Here is a 27,185-nt window from a genome sequence, read left to right as displayed (position 1 = left end):
TCAAGATTGGCTCCATTGCATGGAGATGAGGAAAGGAATTATCAAAGACGTCCCATATATCCTGGTGGATCCTCTGCAGATTACATTGTTTAATGTTATTTTATTTTAAAATGAGCACCATGCGGATGAGGGTCGCTGCGCCCCCTGGTGGCGGGCAGAGGAGGTGCGGAATGCATCGGTTGGTTTAAAAGGCTCCGGTTGGGGAGGAGCGTCCCACAGATCTGAGGAGCGCTGCAGCGGGAAAAGTTAACCTTTAAGTACCACAGACCGTCCAAAGGAGGGAGAAACGCAGAGATGGCAACCCAGGCGGAGCAGCTGCCCCAACTGCACCTTGCTGAGCTCACCGCAGCGCAGTTCATCGACATCTGGAAACACTACGACACAGACGGTCAGTGAAGCCAGCTGTGGGTCCAATCAATTAGGGCAATTAAGGTTCATTTGATTGCCTTTTTTTATTTTAATAATAATAATAATATTAAAAAGAAACATGAAAAAACTGATGAAAAAGTATGAGAAGCAAACATTTTATTTTGAAGTTGATGCTTTATTGCATGTAAAAATACGAATATTACAAATTTTGCAAAGAATCTAATTATATTTAAGTTGGTTAATGACTTAAAAATTTATTTTTAAGTGTATAGATGAGGTACCTATGGGATTGAAGTCAATTTATGAGCAGAAGATGTTGAAAAACGGAGGGAAGAGAAAGTGATATACAGTAAAGATGATAGAGGAGGTAAAGCGTTGAAGGATGAACAGAAAAGGGATGGAGGGAGAGAAAGGATGGAAGGGGGAGGGAGAGAGAGACAGGCAGAAACAGGCAGAGGGAGGAGATGGGAGGATGGAGGAGTGAAAGTGTGCTTTGGATTTTATTGGATGGTACTTTTCAATCTGTAAGCCTATTGGTTATAAACTGGTTAAAATGTTAACTGTATTTGTTATAATAGTACAGAGAGTGAACATGCTCATGTTACTTAGAGAGAATCCAGGGTTTGGACAGTATTCATGTTAAGGTTTCGTTTTTTGCTGTTGCTGTAGAAAACTCATAATCATGAGGAAACAGCTCTCCTAGTCACTCTGGCTTTCATGACCAGCTGAATATTACAATATATGTAGTATTTTTATTCATATATTCTTAGACAAGGAGTGGGAAATTAGTTTCTATATTTTTTTAATATACCGTAGGCTGAATGTAGGTTTATTTATTTATTTATTCACCAATTTATATATGCTTTATGTTTTGTTTAATGCCCCTTTTAGATGCTGTGCCACTCAATTCTTGCCTTGTTTGTCCATGATATTCATAGAGTTGAAGTATTTTAAAATAACCTACATTATGTTTGTTTATTTATTTATCTATCTATTTATGTATTTATTTTCTGGTGATTAAAATGGTCTGTCAGGTTTTTGCTTTTTTTGTTTTGTTTTTAATTTCAAGGTTTACCATAATTCCTAAATCAAAACCTTTAAAGTCCCCTTAATGTATATTTGGTTTGGGTGTGAAAACCGTCACCCATCTCACCATCAAGTTCAGACCGTGTTGTGTTTATAACAGTAAAACTCTTAGCAGCCCAGCTATCAAATCAGTAGAGCTGATTCAGAGATCATAATGCAATAAATCTAAACACCAATAAGAAATTATTTGCAAAGTATGAGATGAGGTTAATTAATATTTGGAGAAAGAGATTGTTTTCCTAAGTTGAACAAAAGAATTCAGATGCATTTGAAGTTCAGAATTCTAGCTATAATAAAGTAATTTGAACAAAATGATTGTATAAAGAGGATTTTTTCCTTAACTTGGTTGTTGGCAATGACTGCCTGTCACATGCTTGTCAGGAGGCCAAGCAGTCTTGGAGGTGGGACCCAAACTGGTTGACAGAAAAACATGCTTTGTAGAGTTTTCAGCAGACAAAATTTTAATTTCTTCTTGTGCAGGACATCAACAAAACCACACCAACCAAGAACAATGGCAGACATGTTTCTTAAATAGAGGAGAAACTAAATTGGAAGAAACCATTTTTAAAAAGACTGTTCAGCTTCACAATAAGAAGAAAAGGAAATTTTGGTTTAAACAAACAACTACTTAAGAAATACTTTTACCAATAAATACAGAAACAAATATATTAATTCAATCCAAACAAATACTCAAACTCAATAAAGAAAATACCATACATCAGATCAACCTCCTCCCTCTTCAATTATCTAATGGTACAGTCCTGTACACACCTGCTTGGAGAGTGAAACAGCAGAGGTGAGTATTTCAAAATATTTTAAATATTTAATGTCCCTTTTATAAATAAACAAAAAAATATATATATTTTAAAGTGAAATCAATTTACCTTTTTACAAAAATAAACACAAGATGTGGCCAACCAAAGAACCAAAACCCAAACAAATATAAACCAATGTAGAAAACCAGATCCTGTGTTTAGCTGCTACTATGGCCAATATACAATTAACAATGGCTCATTGTTACATCTCCTCCCCCCTTCTCCCAAGAATAAAGTACTTCAATTTTCATGTACCCGGGAAAGACAGTCTGCCACCAGGTTTGCCTTTCCTGACCTATAGTGAATAGTGAAGTCATAAGGCTGAAGTGACAAATACCACCCTGTGAGACGAGTGTTCGATTCTTTCATCCTCTTGAGCCACTGCAGAGCCCGATGGTCAGTTTCCAGGTAGAAGTGACGTCCTAAGAGGTAGTACTTCAGGGAACTAATTGCCCACTTCATGGCCAAGCACTCCTTTTCCACAGTCGAGTAACGTGTCTCTCGATCCAAAAGTTTCCGGCTCAGGAACAGTACTGGCTTTCTTTGTCCATCCACGTCCTGCAAAAGCACAGCTCCCAGGCCAACTGCTGAAGCATCAGTTTGAAGAATGAATGAATTATTGAAATCAGGGGTGTGAAGAACAGACTCACTTGTTATGGCCATCTTCAGGTCTTTAAAGGCCCTGTCACAGTCCTCGGTCCATTTCACTTTCGTTGGTGCTGAAGCCTTTGTGAGATTAGTTAACGCCGCTGCTCTGTCAGCAAAATGTGGAATAAATTTGCTGTACCAACCTACCAGTCCTAGGAATGCTCGAACCCTCTTTTTGGTGCTTGGAACAGGATAGGAGTGGATGGCATCCACCTTTCCAACTCGAGGCTTTATAACACCTTGACCAACAATATGGCCCAGATAGTCCACTTCACTTTTTGCTAAGGAGCATTTGCCAGGATTGATTGTAAGCCCAGCATTTTTTAGCAGCCGAAGAACCTGCTGAAGGTGAGTAACATGGTCCTCCCATGTCTGGCTAAAGATGACCACATCATCCAAATAGGCAGCAGCAAATTGTGGTACATCTCGAAGAATCTGGTCCATGAGTCTCTGAAATGTTGCTGGTGCCCCCTGTAGACCAAACGGCATCACCTTGAACTGGTACAAACCAAATGGTGTGGTGAAAGCTGTCAGTTCTTTAGTTTCTTGTGCCAAGGAGAGTTGCCAATAACCTTTGCTCAAGTCAATAGTGCTGATGAACTTTGAATTGCCAACCTTCTCCAACAACTCATCTATTCTTGGCATTGGGTATGACTGACACTTTGACATTGAGTTAAGATATCTGAAGTCAATACAGAATCTTAGAGAACCATCTTTTGTTGGAACCAAAACAATAGGACTACACCACTCACTTGTAGATTGTTCTATTACGTCCCGCTGCAACATCACCTCGACTTCCTCCTTGAGTTTCGGCAGCAGACGTTCAGGGATCCGATAGGACCTTCGGCGTGGTATAGCATCAGCTTTGAGATTAACTTTATGCTCAACCAGAGTAGTAAAACCCGGCCGTTCCGTGAAAAGGTCTGGGTCAAGCAATGCCTGGATCTCTCTCTGCTTACCAGGCTGAAGATGTGACAGATCCACTGTCATGGATTTCTGGTCTTTTCTTGGGAACTCCTGTTCTCTGTCCTCTTCCGCTTCACAAATGAAGAGATGTGGCTGAGGTGAGTCCTGTTTCAACAGTTGGACCTGCTTGGATGAAGGACAGTGAAACTCCTTCAAAAGATTCACATGAAAACACTGATGTTTCTTCTGTTTATCTGGTGTGTGGAGTTCATACGTGACCTTACTCACACATCTTGTGATCTCATAGGGGCCATGCCATTTGGCCAGCAGCTTGTTGTCACTGGTGGGTAGAAGAAGCAAGACCTGCTGTCCAACCTGAAAAGTTCTCTGTCTGGCCTTTTTGTCATACCAGAACTTCTGGTTAGCTTGTGCGGTCTTCATATGCTCCTGTGCTAGTGTCGTCATCCGCTCCAACCTGTCTCTCATCTGAAGAACATAGGCAACCACGTTGTCCTGTTGAGATGTCGGAGTCTCCCAGTGATCTTTCAAAAGATCCAGTGGTCCTCTGACTTGGCGACCATAGAGAAGTTCGAAAGGAGAGAAACCTGTGGATGCTTGTGGAACCTCCCGGTATGCGAACAAAAGATATGGCAGCCACTGGTCCCAGTCAGAGCCTGTTTGGGAGACAAACTTCCGCAGCATGTTTTTTAGAGTCTGATTGAATCTCTCCACCAGCCCATCCGTCTGGGGATGATATGGGGTGGACCTAATACCCTTAATACCTAACAGCCCATAAACCTGCTGCAGCAGTTTTGATAAAAAGTTTGTGCCACAGTCAGTCAGGATTTCTCTGGGTATGCCCACTCTCGAAAACAGCTGGATCAAACAGTTAGCCACATGCCTAGCAGTGATAGATCTAAGAGGAAATGCTTCAGGGTAACGAGTGGCATAGTCACAAATAACGAGGATATATCTATGGCCAGATGAGCTTTTCTCAAGGGGCCCTACTATATCCATTCCAATTCTGTCAAATGGAGTAGCAATTAGCGGCAATGGCTGAAGTTGGGCCCGTGGTACCCCCCTAGGAGATGTTAGCTGGCAAGTTTGACATGTAGCACAAAACTCTTTCAGTTGTATGTACATACCAGGCCAAACAAACCTACTGGCTATCCTTCTGAGGGATTTCTGAAATGCTAGATGACCTGCCCATGGAACAGAATGACCAAGCTCCATTACTTTCTGTGTTAAACATTGTGGTAATGCCAAAGCCTCAATCATGCCCTGTCTTTGATAGAGAATGCCATTTTTAATTATATATGTAGTATCTGCTAGACAATCTGCTGTGTGTAGTTTGTCACCCTCTACCTCTGTAACTTTATCAAACCAAACTTTTAGTTTTGGATCAGCCCTTTGAAGTGCAGCAACATCTGAGGGAATTTCAAAATCTATGGCCTCACTTGGTTCTTTAATAACTTCACACAGGTTTTTTGATGAAACCAAAAACTTCTCCCTCCTCTTTTGTGCTCTGGTCTTCTGCGGCCTCACTGGGCCCCCATCTAGCTCTGCATGGTAAAAAGGTAACTCCTCAAGAGTGTTCTGTGCTCCCTGAGCTCTGGTGATTGCCATATTACAAGAAGCATGAATATTCCCCACTAAATGTCTCTCTACCCCTTGAGCTTCTGCCGAGACACTATTCTGTCCATTCAGCTGGGATTTGTTTTTTGCTAGATGGATGAGATCAAAAAGAACTGGAACATCACTGCCCAAAATAACAGCATAAGGGAGCTTATCCACCAAAGCTACTGACATAAGGTATGTTTGACCATCAGCAGTTAGGTAAACCTCAGCTGTAGGGTATACCTTCTCATCCCCATGAACACAGCAAATGTTAGCCGAAGCATCAGCCCACAGGTCTCTTGGCACAATACTAGAGTGAACCACAGACTTAAAGCAGCCTGAATCTAACAAGGCCTCCTCACGCTGACCATTAATCAGAACAGGGACAGTTAAAACCTCTTTTTGAACTGGAAGAGGTTGAGACGGTCTTGGAACTGTACACAGCAGGGTGGGTGTAGTATGTCTGCTTGAAGGGCATGTATACTGAGTATCACCTAGTCCATTACAGAGGTAACAGCGAGTGTCTGGTCTAGAGTTGGAAAAAGATTGTCTATTCTTATTCGGTCTTGAAACACCAGGTTTAGAAAAAGGTTTTCTGAAATTACAGTGGGACCTATTTTGGATTTGTCCACCCCCATCACCCCCATAGGACTTACTGCTTCCAGTGAAACGGCTGTCACTGTAGAAGGCTGAACTGTGGCTCCCGGTCCTGGCAGACAGGAACACCTCTGCAAGTTGAGTAGCTTCTTCAGCAGACTTGGGGTCCCTTTCACGTATCCAAATCTCCATCTCTGGGTTCATCATTCTCAGGAACTGTTCCAGAATCAGAAGTTCTGAGATGTCTTTCACTGTAGAAGTATCAGGCTTCACCCATTTATTAAAAAGGTCTTTTAGTCTGACATACAGTTCACGTGGGGTTTCACCAGGATTGATGTCCAGTGCACGAAACCGTTTCCTGTATGTGTCACGTGTGATTTCATACTTTGCCAAAATCACCTCTTTGACCTTCTCATAATTGGCTGAGTCATCAAAGTCCATTAGAACATATGCACTTCTTGCTCTACCAGTGAGCAGGGGAACAAGCTGAACTGCCCATTCATCTTTTGGCCAACCGCAGACTGTAGCTATTCTTTCAAAAGTCATCAAATAATGTTCAATGTCATCTTCTGTTGATAATGGCAGGATCTTAGGCTGTTTGGGTAACCTTAATACTCTTTGAATGGGTGGGTCTTTCTGTCGATCACGTGCAGATACTTCATAATCAGCACCATCAGAATCATCATCTTCAGTGTCTTCAGTTTCATCATCATCAGCAGTTACTTGTGGCCCAGTACTTTTGTCAACATAATCTCTCAGTTGTCTCACCTGAGCTTGAATCTGCTGGAACTGATGTTTCAGTGACTTCATCATTTTTTCTTGCCGTGTGGACTCCTTTTCCAGTTGTTCATCTCTGGAAGCCTGGGATTGGATTAGAGACTTTACCAGACTGGTTAATTCCTCCAATTTATCAGGATTGCTGTCTTCTGCTGCTGGTGCTCCCTGCTGCTCATCAGAGGGAACTGGTTCACCAACATCTGGTCCCTCTTGGTGCTCCACCTTCTTTCCACCTCGCGGCATAATTTAGCATGTAGTTTCAAACCGTAGCTTCTGACACCACTTGTCACATGCTTGTCAGGAGGCCAAGCAGTCTTGGAGGTGGGACCCAAACTGGTTGACAGAAAAACATGCTTTGTAGAGTTTTCAGCAGACAAAATTTTAATTTCTTCTTGTGCAGGACATCAACAAAACCACACCAACCAAGAACAATGGCAGACATGTTTCTTAAATAGAGGAGAAACTAAATTGGAAGAAACCATTTTAAAAAAGACTGTTCAGCTTCACAATAAGAAGAAAAGGAAATTTTGGTTTAAACAAACAACTACTTAAGAAATACTTTTACCAATAAATACAGAAACAAATATATTAATTCAATCCAAACAAATACTCAAACTCAATAAAGAAAATACCATACATCAGATCAACCTCCTCCCTGGTTCTGAACAGTAGACAACCACGGAACCAGGCCGGTGGTGCATGGCGCGTGTTTTGAAGCTGCTTGTGGAGAGATGTCCTGGGCCGTGAGTAGTGAGGAAACAGGAAGCGATTCTTGTGGGATGGAAGAAGGAAATAGTGACAATGAAGGTTGGAAGATAGCAACATCAAAAAATGAGAAAAAGCGGAAAAAACAGAGATCAGTTAAAGGGGAATCTAGTTCAGAACAATCCAGTGATGATCAATCCATACATTCCACAGCACAACAAAATGAATTCAAAGTCATATTCAAAGTCGTTAATCAGGCAGACTCTTTTACAAATTGGAATCCGGTTCACTTAACAAAAACCATCAATAAACTTGTCGGAGAAGTCAGAGGTGCCAGAATTCTGTACAGTGGAGACCTGCTAATTAACTGCAGAGACAGCGCCCAGCAAGGCAAAGCAATACGTATCAACAAAATTGACGGGATAAGAGTTCAGTGCAGCCTAATGGAGAACAAAAAGATCAGCAGGGGAGTCATTGGAGGAGTTCCTCTAAAAATTTCTGAAAAAGAGATTCTGGAAAACATAAGCGGTGCAAAAGTAAAAGAAGTAAAGCGGTTAAAAACAACAAGAAACGGAGAAAGATCTGACAGTTTATCTGTGTTAATTAAATTCGAAGAAGAGCAATTACCAAGCAAAGTATTCATCGGTTACATAAGCTATAATGTCAAAATCTACAATCCTCCACCACTGAGATGTTTCAAATGCCAAAAATTCGGTCACATTGCAGCAGTTTGTAAAGGGAAACAGAGGTGTGGAAGGTGTGCAGGAGAACATGAGTACGGAAAATGTGGAAAAGAAGCTAAAATAAAATGCTGTAATTGTGGTGGAGAACATACTGCTGCTTATCGCGGCTGTGAAGCAAGCAAAAGGTCTGAGGAAATTAAAAAAATGAAATTTGAGCTCGGAATAACCTACGCTGAAGCTGCAAAAAGGATCCCATCTCAGTCAGAAAAACCCAAACCTACAGTTCAACACACGGCAAATTCCAAACCTCTAGAGAAATCTCCAAAAATTGATGAAGACTCACTAATTGTTAAAAAGACAAATTTTGTTCTTTTCATGGTAGAAGTGATTAATTGTACTGCACAGACAACAAAAAAAACTGAAAAAATCAAAATAATAGTGAAGGCTGCAGAAAAATATCTGGACATTAAAGATTTGAACTGGGAGATGGTTGGAAGCATGATGGGAGGACCGATGGGACCATCAGAAACTGGCAGAATTACGATGACCTAGAGTAAATTAAAATTATATGGGCAAATGTGATTTAGTATTATGTTGGTTTAAGTTACACAGGTTTTTTTTTTTTTTTTTTTTTTTTTTTTGGGGGGGGGGTGAATCGTTTCCTGATTTCTTGCTTTACTCCATATCAGTTGGTGGCGGTAATGCACAATTCACAAGTCTGCCAACCGCCATAAAATCTCATAATAATAAGAAGAAGAACCTCCTCCCTCTTCAATTATCTAATGGTACAGTCCTGTACACACCTGCTTGGAGAGTGAAACAGCAGAGGTGAGTATTTCAAAATATTTTAAATATTTAATGTCCCTTTTATAAATAAACAAAAAAATATATATATTTTAAAGTGAAATCAATTTACCTTTTTACAAAAATAAAAACAAGATGTGGCCAACCAAAGAACCAAAACCCAAACAAATATAAACCAATGTAGAAAACCAGATCCTGTGTTTAGCTGCTACTATGGCCAATATACAATTAACAATGGCTCATTGTTACACTGCCTAAGACCCTGAGCTTCCAGACATCACCAGATGCTATGTTTCATCCTTTAATGGCAAGTTTTTTTTTATTTGTACATCACCTCCACCATACTTTTTTCTTTCCATCATTCTGATAGAGGTTAAATTTCTCTCTCATCTGTCCAAGGAATGTTCTTCGAGAACTGTGCTTTGTCCTTTTTTTTTAAGAAGGTACAGTGTGTAATAATTATAGAGATTTAAGGACATAAATGTAATTTATTATCTATATGCATCTATTTATCATCACCTATGAACTGAAAGTCTCAATCCTTATCTATAGCCCCATTTAAACTACCCTTTTGAAACTGTGCCGAGATTGGCCAGAGCACAGTAACCAAGATAACTAATGAGCGTAAATGGCAAGCAAAACTGAATCGGACCGCACCAGACACAACCGAACCGTGCTTAACCAGTACTAGTTCATCAGTACGGCCCGGCGCGGTTCAATTCTGGCACGGTTCTCAGATAACAAAGGGCGCATTAGCAGACCATGTCATCTCCTCACAATGATAACAAAACATAACTTCCTAAATGTTTTGGGCGCCGCCATGTTGGTTTGCTTGTTTGCCTCTAGAGAGCAGTAGTACCCTAGATTGCCACTGGAGGGGGGTATCAATGCTGGCGTGGTGTGTGGATGGTCGTAAGGAACGAAGCTCGGTACGGTTAACTGATCCAAGCTTGGCATGGAATGGTTTTCAGAGGGTAGTGTACATACGGCTTATGCCTTGAATTAAAAATTGATATTTATAGCCCCTTTTACACTACCCTCTGAAAACCAATCTGTACCGAGTTCAGACGGAGCTTGGATTTTTTTTTTTCCTTCTCTAATCTTCTCAGGTTTACAGGTACTGCTCTCTAGAGGTTAACAAGCAAATCCACATGGCTTCGCCTGTAACATTCAGGAAGTTTGGTTATAATTGAGATATTTCGTTGTTTGCGGAGAGTCAGCCTTTGGTAAATTTACCTGACAAAGTCGGCTTTTGGGAAGTGGATACGAAAAACAATAGTCTAATCAGGGCTTACTAACGTAGGAAACAACGACATACGTTGAGGTTCATCACACTGCTAAGCAGAAACATCACTGGAAATCGATTATGATTATGGAGGCTGACTGTAAGGAGATAACGCGGCCTGCTCATGGGCTCTTTGTTATCTAGGAACCTTTACCAGAGGTGAACTGTGCCAAACCCTACTAATGAACTAGAACCAGTTTAGTGCGATTCGGTTGTGTCTGGCACTGTCCGGTTCAGTTTTGTTTGCCATTTTCACTCAACAATTATTTCGGTTACCATGCTGGGGCCGCTCTTGGCCCTGTTTCAAAAGGTTTGTGTAAATGGGGCTTATAATTACATACAGTAGGGTTTGGTTCTGATCTTTTGCTCTAGGGCAGTACAGAGCTGACCAACTTGTGACTGTAGAGAATAGAGATCACCATTATACTCGAATGGGACTCCGGCAAGATAGGCCTATATATAATCCTACACAGACTAATAAAATACTACTTATAAAATGATCTATGTAAACTAGATTTACACCAGCCACGACCTAAAATCGCCTGGTTATTATGAAGACAACTTATTTAAATCGCCAATTGTAGTCTTCGGTCCATGTTTGTTTTTTGGTCAGAGTACCCAAAGAAGGGGCACGAATCACCTGGACAACAGAGTTAAGTGGAGATGCCATTCCTGAGCTCAGACAGGAGAAGCGAGGAAGAGCTCTATAACTGGGACAAGCCCTCTGTGGCTAAAGAACCATAGCGGCAGAGGCAGTAGCTTGCCCCTGCCAGCTCAGGAAGAGAGCTAAGAGGCCTGCAAGGAAACAAACTGGTGACCCTGAAGAGGCTACAGCTGACCCAAGCTAACCAGAGGCCAACTGTGGAGGCAGAAGGGTGGAAGCTCAGATTAGTCCGTCGGGTGGACAGAGGTCAGAGGGCAGGTTAGAGTTGCTGCATCTTATTGCGAGGAGGATGGTGTGACATTGAAGGAGCCTGCCAAATCAACAGAGCAGAAAGAGACAACAGCAGGCCAAGGCTTGCATATATAGGCTAACTGTTGGACACAGGACCCCTGAGGAACAGAGGAGCCTGGGGTCATAATGAGTGGCGTATCGGGAGGAGAGAAGGCATCTGCTAGTCCGTGTCTTTGCTGGAGGTAGGACACGAAACAGTTATTCTAGGGCTTAATTAAAAGGTTTTTTTAAAAACCACACATAAACCTCTTAAGATATGGATCCTTTAGATCAAAAACACCACTTACACGTACTTCTCAACTATAGCTGTATATAATCTATAAATCTTTTATCTGCTATTATCTGTCATAACCCCGCTAATATATATATATATATATATATATATATATATATATATAAAACATTTCCTACCTTTCCTGAATAATCTGTATATAGCTTTCATATTTATTTCATAGCCTCTTTCAATTACTCTCTGTTTATATATACCATTTATAGCACATACATACAGAGTTTTCTGTACACATGTAAATAAATACATATTTATATCCTGTATAGCACTTCTAGATAGATGCAAACGACATTTTGTTGCTTTGTACTTGTGACGGTGTAATGACAATAAAGTTTAATTCTATTCTATTCTAAGAGTATCCTTTGTCAACATTATTATCTCTGTCTTCCATTTTGTAAAGCCTATCTCTGCAGATTCCTTCACTAAAACAGTGAAGGATGATACTTTCTCATCTTCTAATTTGTATACTTGTCAATGTACTTGAGAGAACAGTGTTGAATAATTTATGGATTTGATGCTGTGATCTAAAGTAAATAAACCTCATCATCACTTGACAAGAAAGGTAAAGCTGACATTGTAGAATCCATCTTGTACCATGATGGCCTCTATATTGTCTGAGGGGCGTGTGGGTGGGCAGTTCATGTCGCTGCAGTTTACAGTCTGACCATTATTCACTGAAAATTAATCAAAGTACTATCCAGCCTTTTTATCCTTCCTTATAAATGTCTTGCAGGGTGCAGTGAACCCTCTGTATTTACTTTCACGTAGTATTTTCCTAGTGGTAGAATTGGATATTGATACACCAGCTCCTGCAGAGTGTGGTTCACCTTGTTGCCTGTTGTATACAGGTCACTTTTCTCCATGGAAATTATTCAATCCTTCACCACTGTTGAGCATCCAGCTCTTTCTGCATTGGTGAAGTTTTTTTTCTAAATAAATAAATAGCTTCATTTTATCTTCTCTGTAATTCCAAGTATCAAAGTTATTTTTTTATGACAGGAAATTATTTGAAATTTACATCTGAGGAAAACTGAGAATGTCGAAACATGTCAATGTAAATTGCAACTCCTTTAAAAAATTCTTGTGATGAAAAAAGAACTGTGACACTTGGATGTACCAAGCTATCTATTTTTGTCACTCCTATATTTTTAAGTTTTTCAGAACGGGTTTTGTCTGTTATTACAGCTAAAGGATGGCTTGTTTCAGGGCTCTCTTGTTGCAGGGATCCTTTGACCGCATGTTTTCTTCATTGTAAAATTTTACAAATGCAAGCACCATACCCTCAAATCAACGACAGGCTTTGTATGTGTTTGGTTAAGAATGACATAATGAGGGAATTGCTCCCATCTGGCTTTAAAATAGCCTTTGAGTTAACTTTTAGTCCCTTAAAAACAGGGTGGCACATGTCTAGGAGCCGGAACTCCAACATCCTTCTGTCAATTTTAGTGTGGATAACCTAAAATGAACACTGAAGTCTGGACTTTATGTTTATTATATTATTATAACTCAATTATGTTACAATAAACAGTTAAAAAATATTGTGCTAAATACACTTAGTTTATTTATTAATCTTAGTGACAGCCACAGTGCTAATCTCTTCCACTATTTTTCTACCACTGGAAGTCATTCCTGTCAACAATTCCAGCTTCACAAATTTCCATGTAGTAACTTTAATAAGGATTATTTTGCTATGACATTCAAAAAAAAAAGCTCTGACCCACTACACTAAACCCTTTTCCAACCGTGAACTATAAGCTCAACAGCTCCAATCATGGAAGGATATAGCTTTATTGTACTGAAGTACATCCACCACAAATCAAGCACACTCTAAAGCACCGTTTGTTTTCTAAAGTTCTCCCAGTACTGGCGTTTGGTCTTTAGCACTGGGGGAGGGTTACAGAATTAGAAACCAAAGTCAAAAATCCCCTATTGTGTTTTATGCTTTGGTGTGCACCACTTACCTCTATTGAAGTGGAGGCTCCAGATCCTTTTTGAAGAATCATGGATCCTATAAAGTCCTTTAGACAGCTGCTTCTGATCCAAAATCCTGCTGCCTGCATTCTCACTAGAACTCAGAAAGTGGAACACATCAGCCCTGTTCTGAAGTCCTGACACTGGCTCCCAGTAGCTCAGAGAAAGACTTTACAATCATTATGTTAGTCTATAAATCACTGAATGTATCAGGAGTAAAATACATAGCAGATCTGTCAGTACATCAACCTCCCAGACCATTCAGGTCTTCTAGTTCAAGCCTGCTCTGTATACCCAGTAGGGGTGTAAATCACACCCATCATGGCGATTCGATTCAGATTCGATTTCCTGACCCAACGATTCGATTATTTCGAGACTCAAAAATACACCACGATTCGATTCGATTAATTGGTTCATTTTTGCAATGAAATACCTCGGCTCCAGACGTCCCCGCCCCCTCCGCAGACGCTCCACTGCACCTCTCCCAAATTGTAGCTGATGGCAGACAGTGCCGCAAACAGGAGGCCGGCTTGTTTAGTTTTCATGACCGAAATTGCGGAAAACAACTCGTGAAGTTTGACCCGCTAGAAGAGCGAGGTGCGCAAGAACGCTGGGACCCTTTTTCCACCTGGATCTCCGCCCTTTTTGGCCCTCATGTCCCTCCGTCGTCGGACTAAACTTGCCCCCACTTCGTCACCGCCTCGGCCGTATCTAGACCCACAGTGTGTAGCACAGACCACGCTTCAATACTGAGCATAAATAAAAAATTTCTGTGTCAAGCTCACTGCAACACACTGCTGTAAGAGTATAACCAGGAAGCGAGGTAGGAGGGCAAAATAGGTTTTGCGCCACCTCAGCACGGGAGGGAGAATTACGCCCAGGAGCAAAATGGATAAAATTAGACCTGACGGAAAAAAAACATGAATCGTTACTCTTGCGGACTTATCGATGCATCGGATCATCGGCTGTTGGATCGATGCATCGATACAAAACGATTATTACTTACACCCCTAATACCCACACTGAAAAAAATAATGCAACCGCTTTTGGCATTTACTTAATCATATTTCTTTTCTTTTCTTAACACAATTGTTTTATGTCCTACCCTGCTAACATGAAACAAATGTGTTAAAGTAACTAAATATGAGTAAGTAAATGCCAAAATGTGTTGCATTATTTTTTTTCAGTGTAGAACTAGAACATGGAGAAGCAGAATTTAGTTGGTATGCTCCATGTATCTGGAACAAACTCCCAGAAGAATGAAAAAGTGCTGAAAGCCTGAGTTCTTTTAGGTTTATGTTAAAAACCCACCATTGTAGGGCTGCTTTTTTCTGTTAAAGTTAAACTAATAACTGAGGTATTAATAGTCTAAGATTATTGTCCTACTGTTTTATTTGTTTTTCTACCTTCTTTTATCATGCTTTTATCTTCATTTTCTTTTATTTTTCTTCTATGGTATTGTTTAATTTATGTAAATCACTTTGAATTGTTCTTGTACTGAATTGTGCTATACAAATAAACTTGCCTTATCTTGCCTTTAGCTTTCCTAAGACCTCTTTCAACTGCATAAAATTAAACAATAAATATGGTGAAATTCAGCTGCAAGGAGAGACATTTTATTCATTAATAAAGAGTAGAATCGTATGCATCTCTGCATACTATACACGGGCATTAGTGTTTATCCTGTGAGATTTTTAAAGGTATGCCAGCAAAAGATCAGGACTAACTTCCTGTTCCTAACTTAGTTAAAAGTAACACTTTGCCTCAAAGTGAATCTTTCTCAAAGTCTGAAACCTCACAGATCATCTCATCAGTAGACATAAATCCTCCAGCATTATGTCAAGCAGCAATAAAACAATCTGCCACATGAGCCTTCCTTTCAGTTGTAGCCATTATGTGTTGGACAGCTGATATGGTCCTGCGGTGCCGCTGAGCAATCTGCAGTAAAGCTGTATATGAAAATGTTATGGATGGGGAAACTGACTGCATCTGCTCAGTGTGCAGTGGTGCGCTACATGTGACAGCTGAGATTGAGACCCAACTAAACCCTGGCATCTGAGAACACAGTTATTTATGTGGGATCTGCATCAATCTGGAAGTACTTTTGAACATGGGGTGCTGTGAAAATTTTGGACAAAAGACCTTTGAGCCTATAGGCCTATTTAAAATACAATAAAAATAAATAAGTAAATATATTGAGCTTCACTACTTTACTGTCATATACACTTCAGTGCACGCAGCCAGGGTAAATATATGCACTATTAATTAAACTTCACAATAACATTATAATGACGTAGAATTGGTCAGCTTGCATGAACGTGACTCACTGTGTTTTTGTCACACCTGACTCTATTAGCTCCTAAATCAGTATAATAATATTATTATACTATTGAAACTTTATTGAACAGTTCTCCATTACACAAAGAACACAAGATTAAAAAAACTGTCTAAAATACTATGGTTACATTAAAATGCACAAATAGAGATTAAAATGCGTGGCGGCATCATCCTCTTAGTTTGAGCTACAGGCAGGGTGCCCTGGTTACAGGTGCCCAAATGTTGAAGGGTGCTCTGAGGTTGAGCAGATAAAGTTTTTCATACGAATCCGAAATGCATTTCTGTGCCATATTTCTTCCTTATTTCTGTTCTTAGACTAAGTATATTTGCTAGTCCGCTGCCGTGAGCGGGATACCATGCTCTAGCTTACTTGCATTTTTCCAAAATATTCATAAGAAATGTATAAATTGTGCAAAGTATTTTTAATATTTTTTTTTAAATCTCTCGCAACTAGGGGGTGCTGCAGCATCCCCAGTACCCCCACTTTCCTTTAAATTGTCCAGTGTTTTGCTGCAGTATATCTAACTTAATTTGTTAAGTTTGATAAAATGCCACATTGGAAAATAACTTTTAACAAAATTATTGGTGCCACATATCCTGGCAATCATGATGCTAACACTTTGAAAAAACAAATTTTCTTCTCTGTTAGCATTTTAGACAGTTGGAGCATCCTGGGGTACACTAGTCTCCTCAATTCACCATAGATGATATCTATATGATTGAGACCTGTGGATAAATTGGTCCACATATTTAACCCCTTGAACCCTACGGACCCACCGGCGGGTCCAGCTGCTACATGACCTCGTAATTTTACCAAACCCCCAGTATTGATGTAAAAAACATATTTGGCACAGTTTGGTGACATTTATGGATAAATGTGCCAAAATGGCCTCTCCGCCTAAGAAATTTCTCACTAATACCATTCTAAAATAAATATGATTCATCTGATTGAGTCCAAATTTGGTATATTTTTACACAACATTTAGATTTGAAAGTCTGTACTACTTTTTTGTGCTATAAATAATATTTTGGTAGTGTTTTGCAATGTTTATTTCAAAGAAAATTTTGTCGAGGTTCAAAAAATGCAAAATATTTTGTATTTTGTCCCTAATATTTCAGGCAGGGTCAAAGCTACAATGGTGCTGACACCAGAAAACCATTCTATGACATCTTACCTTTACAGATGTACCAAAAGTTTCTTCTTAAATCTAATAGCTTTGAGGCTATAAGTGATTTACTTTTGTGTGTTTTTGTCAGGCAGAAATTTATTCATACCCCCTTAGGGTGTAAGAGGTTAACACAAGACTTTGCTTCTGCAACTAAAGATCTTTCATTCCAATGATTTTGATACATTTTTAACCAGCCCTCTACCTTCTACTGTACCAACAGTAGGGGAGGTTATAAATGTTTTTAGGCAACATGGACAGAACAGATGGGCTTTGTTGTACATTTGTGTACTCTGCTAAACTGACATGTTACTGTAACAGATGAAAAAACAGTGTCCCTTCAATATCGTGTAACCTTCTCCAGAAGGCTTCAGTCACTCTGTATTAATAATAACAGTTAACACTTGTAAATAAAAAGCTTTCTAAAAGATTGTTAATTTGAAGAACTTCTTCCAGAATTGTGTTTTATGCACTTGGAACAGTACATAAAAAAAACGTTTAGCTGCAAGAAGAAATAATAATGTTAAACACCAGTCACTGAATTGAAGAACAGATGGCAGCACCAATCAAATGTGTTATGAAAATGGAGCTTGGAAGGGAGCTGGGAGGAAGGGGGTAGAAATGATAAAAAAGAGAGATTGGATGATAAGAGATTAAAAGATGAATAAGGCATGGAATACATCACTGCATTTAATTCAATGCATTTATGTTATACTTTGAATTGGAAAACAGTTTTTTCTGCATCTCTTATTAAACACTGAAAGGTATTAAATGTCCCCTCCCAGTTCTGCCCATGCCTGAAGCGTGACAGGTGGCTCTAATGATTAAAAAGGACCACCAAATGTCCTCTAACCTTTAAAGATACACTATTTGACTGAACTATTTTTTTTTCTCAAATGTTAACATTATAAGCAGTAGAAATGCAGAATGGGGGACAGAATGCTCCAATAAGCATCGATGTGATTATCCTTTTAGGCAAGAAGATGCTCATTATTCTACCTTCACTCCAATGCCACTTCACTCTGGTGGTGTTTGTTTGTCCCTTCTGAGTATATTTATCTGTACAGCTGCTCTTAATAATGACTTCACTTTTAAATTGGATATTGATATTTGTAATAGTGTGTTCTCTTATTTTACCTTATTTTTATTAAAGTTTTTATTCAATAGAAGTAACATTTTAAGTAAAGAATGTGCTGATATACTATGACATTTTGCTCTTCCAAAGCTCTGGGTTTCTCTTAAGGCATGACTTGGGCATTGACTTCATGCCCAAATTAATCATCTTTCAGACATAATGAAATGGGCTTCATCCTAGCTTTAACTATAAGTGTACTCCACATAAGTTTATAAACTGATTATTTCTGTTTAATCACAGAGGACTCAAGGCTGGACTTGTCCTTGATGTTTTGGCAACTGCTTCAAAACTTAAAGACCTTATCTAGTTATTAAACTTTCATCCACATCTAAGTCTTTAATCAAATTTCTGAACAGTGAACCAAGCTTAAAGTGATTTAAAAGCTTCATGAAGTCGTTTGTGCCAAACTAATTTCACTCCTCTGGTGCTTTGCAGGAAACGGCTACATTGAAGGGAAGGAGCTGGAGAGCTTCTTCATAGAGCTGGAGACCGCAAGGCGAGGAGCTGGTGTGGTACGTGTCCTCATGATGCACGATGCTGTAACACTTTTGATCTCTACCAAGATTTTTATGGCCACTTCAAAACAAAGACGCTGCAGTTCTTAACCAGTTTGTACTTAATTTGGCAATGTGCTTAGAGTCAGTGACCATTTGGAAAACAGACTTCTGCCCAAGTTTTAACTACTTCATAGCTTTAATATGTTACCAAATAAAGCTCTTTCTCATTTCATAATCTTTTTTCTAATATGCACTACTTCTGTCAGAACTCAGAACGTTGGACCCAGAATTCAGTCAGACAGAATAAAGTGATTTATAAAAAGCGTGTATCAACTGCCCAGTGATCTGTGGCTTGTCAGCTTCAACTAGATGACCAGAATCTCTGTAGAGGTAGAAACAAAGGTTAGTGACCACGTAACTCTGACGGGGAATGATAGCGAGCATGTTAGTCACTAACCTGGCTTTTAAGTTCAATTCGAGCCCAGAGGAAGGAGTGGAATTCAGCCAGATGATTTTCCACAGCATGTGATGGAAGCTGCCCAGAGAGTTCCAGGAGTAGAAGCCAAATGAGCTGCAGAGCAAACCGATGGGCAGAAGCCAGCAGACGAGGAAGAGCAGAAGTGTTCGGAATGAAATCCAAAGCCAGGCCAGAAGATCAGAGATCCGAAGAGGTACCGAAGGGAAATCCAAGCCGGAGTCAGGAGACAGATCCAAGATCGTTAGCAGGCAGAATCCAATAGAAGTCTGAAGAAAGGTCAGGAAAACAGATCAGAATAGGAGCAGAAACTAGTCAGGATCAGGCAATCAGAATAACACACTGGGTACGCTAGAGAACTCTCACCTACGACTCAAATAATCTGGCACTGATGGCTGGGACCAAGCAGTTTAAATATGAACTGGAACAGGTGGATTTGATGAATGAAAAAAAAAAAAATGGGTGCGGCTAGGCAGGTGAATAAATTAAACCAATAGTCCAGTCATCAGTGCCAAGATCATGACAAGTCCCTGTTGCAGCAAAACGCCCCCAAGACATGATGCTGCCTCCCACATGTGTCACAGTTGGGAAATCAGCTTTTTTGTCTCAAAAGTTACACATCTCACTAGCTATGGCAAAAAATCAAAAGTTGTATCACACTACGGGAAAAGTATTTAAATGTGTTTCTTTCACCGTGACTAGACTCCAAACTATAATTTTACTCTCTATTCAGTTGTTGCAATAATGGCCTCTTCCTCTTGTTTTGTTTTATAGCCTATATTAGTAGAGTAGAACATTTTTACCATGATTAATTATGCTATTTTCCCAGCTTCAGCTAGCATCTTTACAAGGTATTTAGTTAATATTATTAGGTATTAGGTTATTTTGCACATTTGCCATCAAAACCATGTAGGACCAACTCTGACATAATTTAAAATATATTCAGAAATAAATAATTGCTTAATGAATAAAAAGGAACCCTGCAGTCCTCACACACTACAGCAACTTAAGCCTTAATTATGAGTAACAAAGGAATAGAAATCTAGTTTTGTTATTGTTCTGATTTTTATCCATTTATTTCTTTTTTGCTCCTTTATGCTGTTGGAGTTAGTCATTCAAACAGAAACGTGTTAATCTTGGGGACATATTCACACTGCTGTTAAAAAATGACTTATAAATATCATGCTTTAGCTTGGTGAGAACTCCAATTAAGAGCAGAACTGAGCTCACACTAGATGATTTAATAAAAAAGAAACAGAACTTGCAAGAATGTTTTGCACAAGGAGTTGAGACAGAAAGCATAGGAACTTGATGATGTATGGAGTAGAAGAAAACAGAGACAAGGGACATGGCGGAGAACCGGGCAAAAGGACAAGCAAACAGAAAAAATTAAGTTAAAGTGTTAAACAAACAGGTGCAGTTTAGGTAAGCAGATTCAGCGGCTTTACATTGGCAATTGTTGAGTGTGGCAGACTCGAAATCAGAGCAGAGCAAAAATAGCAAAAAAAAAAAACCTAAGGAAAATAAGCACAAAAAATAAACACAGGGACCTAAGAAAGAAAGACTTAAAGAGCAGATCGAACAGCAATGAAATGGTTATAATAAATCTATTAAAGAAAATTAAAACTCAATATTTCCATCATAATTTGAACTGTATGTATTTATGTGAATTTTTATTATTAAATAAGTTTTGGCTTTATTCGCACAAAATAAACTCTTTAACCAACTGAGACATGCATGATTTGTTGTATTTGCAGGACCCTTCACACGCTCTATTCAAGGAAAAACTGAAGGAGTTCATGGCCAACTTTGACAAGAACTCTGATGGCAGAATTGAGATGTCTGAGGTGAGACCAGAGGCCGATTTCACAAAATGAAGATAAGGGCTTAAGTCAGGTTTTTCTAGATATCCCGGCTTAATTACGTACTAATTAGATTCACAAAAGCAGCAAAACATACGTTACCATGGTGATTTACTCTGTGCAGCTTGCCTGCTCCAGATCAGATCAGGCTAACAGCCAGGCTTACCTAATCCTACTGCCTATCTGTTCAGTCAGCATCATACCCAATCAGAAACCAATGGGTTTGGTTTACGATTTTATTTTCCACTCCGGGTACTTTGGTATTTTTCTATCAGCCTAGGTTAAAGAACACTATCAGGGTAGCCTATACCATTGTTACCTTCAATTTTTTTTATCTGGACATTATTACTGTTTGATCATGTTTTTAAAGAGGGCTTTTGTAAGTTTTACAGAAAAGCATTTAATACACTATTGTTGTATCGATGATATAAGAGGAATGGCTGAAAAAGAAGCAAAGATGTTGTCCGTAATATCAGCCTATAAAAATCACTCCAAACAGATGCGTTCCTCTACTATAGCGTGCCCATATTTCAATTCTTTCAACAATTACACTTTTGTTACCTTTGCACATTGTTGGGTCCCAAAATTCAGCACTGTACAGAATGAAGAAATATCTTGATCATTACACAGAGGATCTTTCTTAGGCTAAGATTTATCATTAGTGGTATGTTCCTGAATGCAGTAGGAGATGCTGAAGATCTTTAGCAAAGCCAATAATTGCTACACCGTCAGAAATGTGGATTTGGCATTAAACATATGTACGCACAACTTCATAATCTTCAGAACCCCTAACAGAGAAATAAAATACATCATGGAGGGAATATTGCAAGGAACATGAACTAGGAATACAGGATTCCCTCAATACTGTTGGGGTGCTGGACTGTACATGTATTAGGATAAAACGCCCCTCTGAAGCACATAAGGGCGATGTAGTTAACAAAAAATCCAAACGTTCGGATCAGAATGAGCTATGGTTAGGCCTGTGAAATACATAAATGTATTATATGCTCTGAATTACCTGAATCTTCCCTCCCTGGATGCTGCAAAGTCGCAGCCCACTGCTCCCCATAGGGGATGGGTTAAATGCAAGTAGTTACTTTCTCCATGGTGAGATCAATAAAGTTCAATTTATTTTATTTATTTATCACCTGTTTGTGCAGTTGGTGCAGATTCTACCGACAGAGGAAAATTTCCTGATCTGTTTCAGAGAGTTTGTGCGATCCAGTGCTGAATTCATGGACGTAAGTTGGCACATTTTCACATGTGTGTCCCTCACCTTGCTTGTTAATAAGTGTGCCTACATTGCTCCTTACATTAGGTCTGCTCAGTCAACCCTTTAATGAAAGCTGTAGGTCCTCCGGTCTAATGACTGTAAAAGTTAGCCATGGTTTTTTCTCAGTTGGGTTTTCGGAGTTTGTTCACTGAATATCTGATAAATCTAACTGAGCTGTGTAATTTCCTCACAAACGCCTCCAGCAAGCATCGCCTTTACAGTCTGTCCTATGGGACGCATGTCCAGCTGCCCCATAATCCCTTCAGTTTCCGTGCCAAGTCTCTTTTAATGTTTTGGCACTCCAGTACGGATATAAACCGTTCATCAAGACCATTGTTTTCTGTGTAAACATTTCAAAATTTTTTAAAATGTAACGCTAATAATTAAATCAGTGTTACAATTAACTTATGCATTAATAAAACTGCTACATGTTTTGTCCAATCTGCTTTTTCAGATGTATGTTGGATGTTAAAGTAATCTGAGGGAAAAACAGAGAGGCATCAAACATAAGCTCCACCGTAACCAAACATACAGTACACTCCAAGCACACACTTCACTTATTTCCTTTTAGGAGGATTTTATGGTGGGATGTTCAGGCTTTTCCGTGTATTAAAGCTATTCTCAGAAACGCCATACATTATGGATGTTCTGCAGCTTTCAGTAGGGGGGTTAGGGGGTTAGTGATTACAACAAGCATTTTAGGTGTCTATCTTTGATACAGTCTCTAAGAAGTTCTATATTTATACAAAGTCAAACAACGAATGTATGTTTTTGCTGTAGTTTGAAAAGATGCAGATGTTTTTGTTTTTTTTCATTGTGACTGAAATCAGGTTGTCTTAAAACATCCTCTCCTGCAGGCTTGGCGGAGATATGACACTGATCGTAGTGGCTACATTGAGTCCAATGAACTGAAGGTAACACCTCAAACTTCAGAAACATCACCTGGGGAACTTTTTGCATGCTTGAAATGCAAAATTGCATGTTTTTATGTTGTCTTCAATGGATGACAACACTTGTTTCATCTTTAGCCTTGGAATATTCCAGTACATTTTTGCACTCAATCTTTTATCGATAATATGAAGTCTGATTGTCTCATGTGTTGTAAGACAGCCCACATCTTGATGTTTACACCTGCCACCTTCACTTTTGCTGCAGTGTTTTTGGGTGATGTGCAGCCCCATGACTACACTGTATACTGGGCTTCCCCAAATCTGTACAAAACCTTTAAACACATGTTATGCTATGTTCGAATTTATGGGCTGCATCCCCCGAAGGCCAGATTTGTCAGCCATTTACGTCATAGCACAGCACTGTGGTCTCTTCGGATTCAAAGACTCCTTCGTATGCGGCTGACAAATGCAGCCTTTTTTTCTGCAGGTTTGAAGGACAGGTCCGCAGTCTCCTCCGTGGCTTAGGGTTTCAATGATTAATTTTAGTCCAAGCAAACCGGCATCTCTGTGCTCACAGGAAAAAGGGAAATGGTGACAGGGTAGTGACAGCCGGTAAAGGCTAGACCTGTTTGAATCTATATCCCAAGTTTTCAGGCCTTAGAACAGACAACCCCAACGTTTGTCCTCTGGGGCAGCTGTCCTGCAGGTCTTAGAGGTTTCCCTGCTTTAGCACAGCTGATTATGATGATTGCAGTTGAGCAAAAGCCTGGTAATCAGCTTTCAGTCAAAATTAGCTGTGCTGGAGCACAGAAACCTCTAAAATCTGTACGACAGCGGTCCTTGAGGACTGACTTTGGGGATGCCTGCCTTAGAAGGACCCAGTCCAGGTAGAGCGAGTCCTTAGGGGGACGTAGCCGCTGAAATCGAAGGCAGCCATGGACAATAGTTACTAATGCATCACAGGTCGATGGAAAATTTCTTAAACATAGAATAAATATGGGAAAATTAGAGACATTTAACTAATAAAATGATCAAAATCCCAGAATATACACATATAGCATAAAAAGTAAATTATTAACCTCACTGACTAAGTGAATTCCTTGTAGAGAGCTGGTTTTCTGTAAGTTGATGAGGGAGTGGTTGAGAACAAGAGGGGGTTAACTTTGTCGATATTGTTTCAATATATCAGAAATGCAATTAAAGTATTTTGTTAAAAGTTTTTTTTTCACTAAATAATTTCATTAAAGGAATAGTACACCCAAAACATGATTAGCCTTCATTTTCTACTCACCCCCATGCTGAACAACACTCTGGAGTACTTTTTTGATATCTCAAATGCATCTGGAGATCTGGGAGGCTTCTTGCTGTCTGCTGACATTCAAATAATGGAGGTCTATGGTGACCGAGACAGAAAGGTCCATAAAAGTCCACAAAAAACGTGTCAATATTCCTCCATACTGCTCGTCCAATGTATTCCAAGTGTCCTGAGTGGGTAGCATCCAGAATTTACTCGAAACGAAGTCATTTAGAATGTTTTTAGAGCATAAACAGTAGTGTATAGTATTTCCTGAAAGCGCGCACATGCCGCTCACGACGCTACGGAAGCCGGCAGACCAAACCAGCGCATTCAGCTCGGCAAAGAACTCATGCTCTTCCTCAACACTGAAGTCCTCAGACATTTTTCTTTCGTTGTTTCTTTCTTTGCACAGGTAAACAGCACATTTCTTCTTCTACGCTTGCATTATTGGCAGAGCAGACGCTGAATGCGCACTTTCATCTGGTTTGGTCTGCCGGCTTCCGTAGCGTCATGAGCGCGCATGTGCGCGCTTTCAGGAAATCCTATACACTACTGTTTATGCTCTAAAAACATTCTAAATGACCTCGTTTCGAGTAAATTCTGGATGCTACCCACTCAGGACACTTGGAATACATTGGACGAGCAGTATGGAGGAATATTGACACGTTTTTTGTGGACTTTTATGGACCTTTCTGTCTCGGTCACCATAGACCTCCATTATTTGAATGTCAGCAGACAGCAAGAAGCCTCCCAGATCTCCAGATGCATTTGAGATATCAAAAAAGTACTCCAGAGTGTTGTTCAGCATGGGGGTGAGTAGAAAATGAAGGCTAATCATGTTTTGGGTGTACTATTCCTTTAACAACACACCACGCTATCATCCGACTACTTCCTGCCATTGTCTTCTTTTCCAGCAGTAGTAAAAGTTGGTGGTTTATCATATGACTTGTATGATGCAAAAAATTCATCTATTGCAGATTTGCAAAATGCACAAATTTTGAGATGGATAAAAAAACCCACATCATCCTAGCGCAGACACTTCATATTCAAAAAAATAATTATTATTTTTTCTAGTTGTCCATTATGTGATTTTTGTAAATAGTATTTGCAGTTTTGTGGTCAATGCTAATTGAGCAGATACAGGGGAGAACTTGGGAGGTAACCTTAAGAAGATTCAGAGAGAGTGTAGTTGGGAGACAGAGGGCTAGAGGTACCACATAGGTAAACACTTGATGAGAACTGGCAGCCAGATCCTCTTAAACTCCAGCTGATGGGCTTGATGAAATGCAGGTGTGCAAAGGAAGTCGATGAAAAGGAAAGGTCCACAGGTTGTCCAAAGGTACTGTTCCCTATCAGCAAGAAAATCCTGGGTTCAGTTCCCAGCTTTGGGTCTTTCTGTGTTCGGTTTTATGTGCTCCCCAGGAATCCAGCTTCCTCCAACAATCCATAAACATGACTGTTAGGGTTATAATTGTTTTTTCTCAATTGCTCTTGGATGGAAAGGTGTTTTTAAATCTATATCTCTGTCCTGCAATGGCGACCTGTCCAGGGTGTACCCCTCCTTTCGACCATACAGTGCTGGAGATAGGCAACAGCCTGGTGTGACCCTATTGGATCAGCAGTAGAAGATTGATGGATGGATATTTATTCTGTAGAAATTTACTTTTCATTGATTTCCAGCATTAATACAGGGAGCTGAAAATGTTTGCTGTTCTCTTATCGCTGATTTTGATTGTTTTTCTGTTCTGAGGGTTTCCTGTCAGACCTGCTAAAGAAGGCCAACAGAGATTATGATGACAAGAAGCTTAATGACTACACACAGACAATTGTGAGTACAAAATCTGCAGAAAAAATTACCTTACTAGCCTTGCTAAAGCGCCTGTCACACCATTTAGCCAGCATATACCTGACATCCCAGAATTTCCTAAAATGCTGGCATAATCTGAACTTTCTATGTATTTTTTCCATTTTGGGCATATACATAGATTATTCATAACGATTCCAGAACTTATGTCTAATGACAGCATAACTTTTGGATATCGCATGGCAGTGTAATGCCCATTAGATCTCACAAGCTAGTGTCCTGAGGGGGGCAGCAATGCGCCCAGAGGCGCCCGGCCAGCATAAAAAGATAGGGGTATTAACCCTAGCTGCTGTTTACTACCCGCCAAAAAAAAAAAAAAAGAATAAATAAATCACCTTCTTGTTCACCCTATGATGGGGATGCAGTCTGGAGGGGTACAGACGGTTTCCTCCTGTTAACCCCCTTTTATACCAAAATGCTGCCAATATGCCATTATACAGTACAGTAGATGTAAGTTAGAAACACGGCCAGCGGTCGTCTAAAACACATCAAATATGTTGATATGGGTTGGAGATAAATTCTTGCTAAGTTACGCATGAGTTATGCACAAGTTACTCAAAGGTTTTGGATAAGCTAGACACCACGACTTATGAGTAACTTACACTCAACGTTAGTAAAAGATCAAATAGCTTACCTGTAACTTATGAACATACGCCGGCATACATTGAGCATGCTCAAAATTTCTTGACCTACTTGCCGTATGTTGACCTGTGCTAGCGTGTTTCAACATGCTTCAGCATGCTCATAACTTAAACAAATATAATTCATAACTTATCCAACATATGGAGCTTTTTTACCAGATTTTTTGAACATCAGGCATATGCTGGTCTAAATCGTCACGGTGTGACAGGGTCTTTATAAAGAGGTATATAAATCATTTTG

The 27,185-nt window shown here is 39.7% G+C and overlaps 1 protein-coding gene across 1 annotated transcript in view; it reads left to right on the top strand.

Moving 5' to 3' along the window:
• The first annotated feature begins 206 nt into the window (after positions 1-206).
• LOC119798985 (calretinin-like) overlaps positions 207-27,185 on the top strand; it is a 33,753-nt gene continuing 6,774 nt past the window's right edge. Inside the window, exons 1-6 of the mRNA XM_038308662.1 lie at positions 207-388; positions 18,581-18,657; positions 20,875-20,964; positions 22,140-22,220; positions 23,110-23,166; positions 26,190-26,267. Of these exons, the coding sequence (XP_038164590.1) occupies positions 295-388; positions 18,581-18,657; positions 20,875-20,964; positions 22,140-22,220; positions 23,110-23,166; positions 26,190-26,267 (477 nt within the window). The 5' untranslated portion in view covers positions 207-294. The remainder of the gene's footprint in view (positions 389-18,580; positions 18,658-20,874; positions 20,965-22,139; positions 22,221-23,109; positions 23,167-26,189; positions 26,268-27,185) is intronic.

This window comes from Cyprinodon tularosa, unplaced genomic scaffold (assembly GCF_016077235.1).
Source record: "Cyprinodon tularosa strain WSP-4 unplaced genomic scaffold, ASM1607723v1 ctg642, whole genome shotgun sequence".
Taxonomy (NCBI): domain Eukaryota; kingdom Metazoa; phylum Chordata; class Actinopteri; order Cyprinodontiformes; family Cyprinodontidae; genus Cyprinodon; species Cyprinodon tularosa.
The sequence above is the reverse complement of the archived record's forward strand: the minus strand, read 5'-3'. Positions and strand labels throughout refer to the sequence as shown.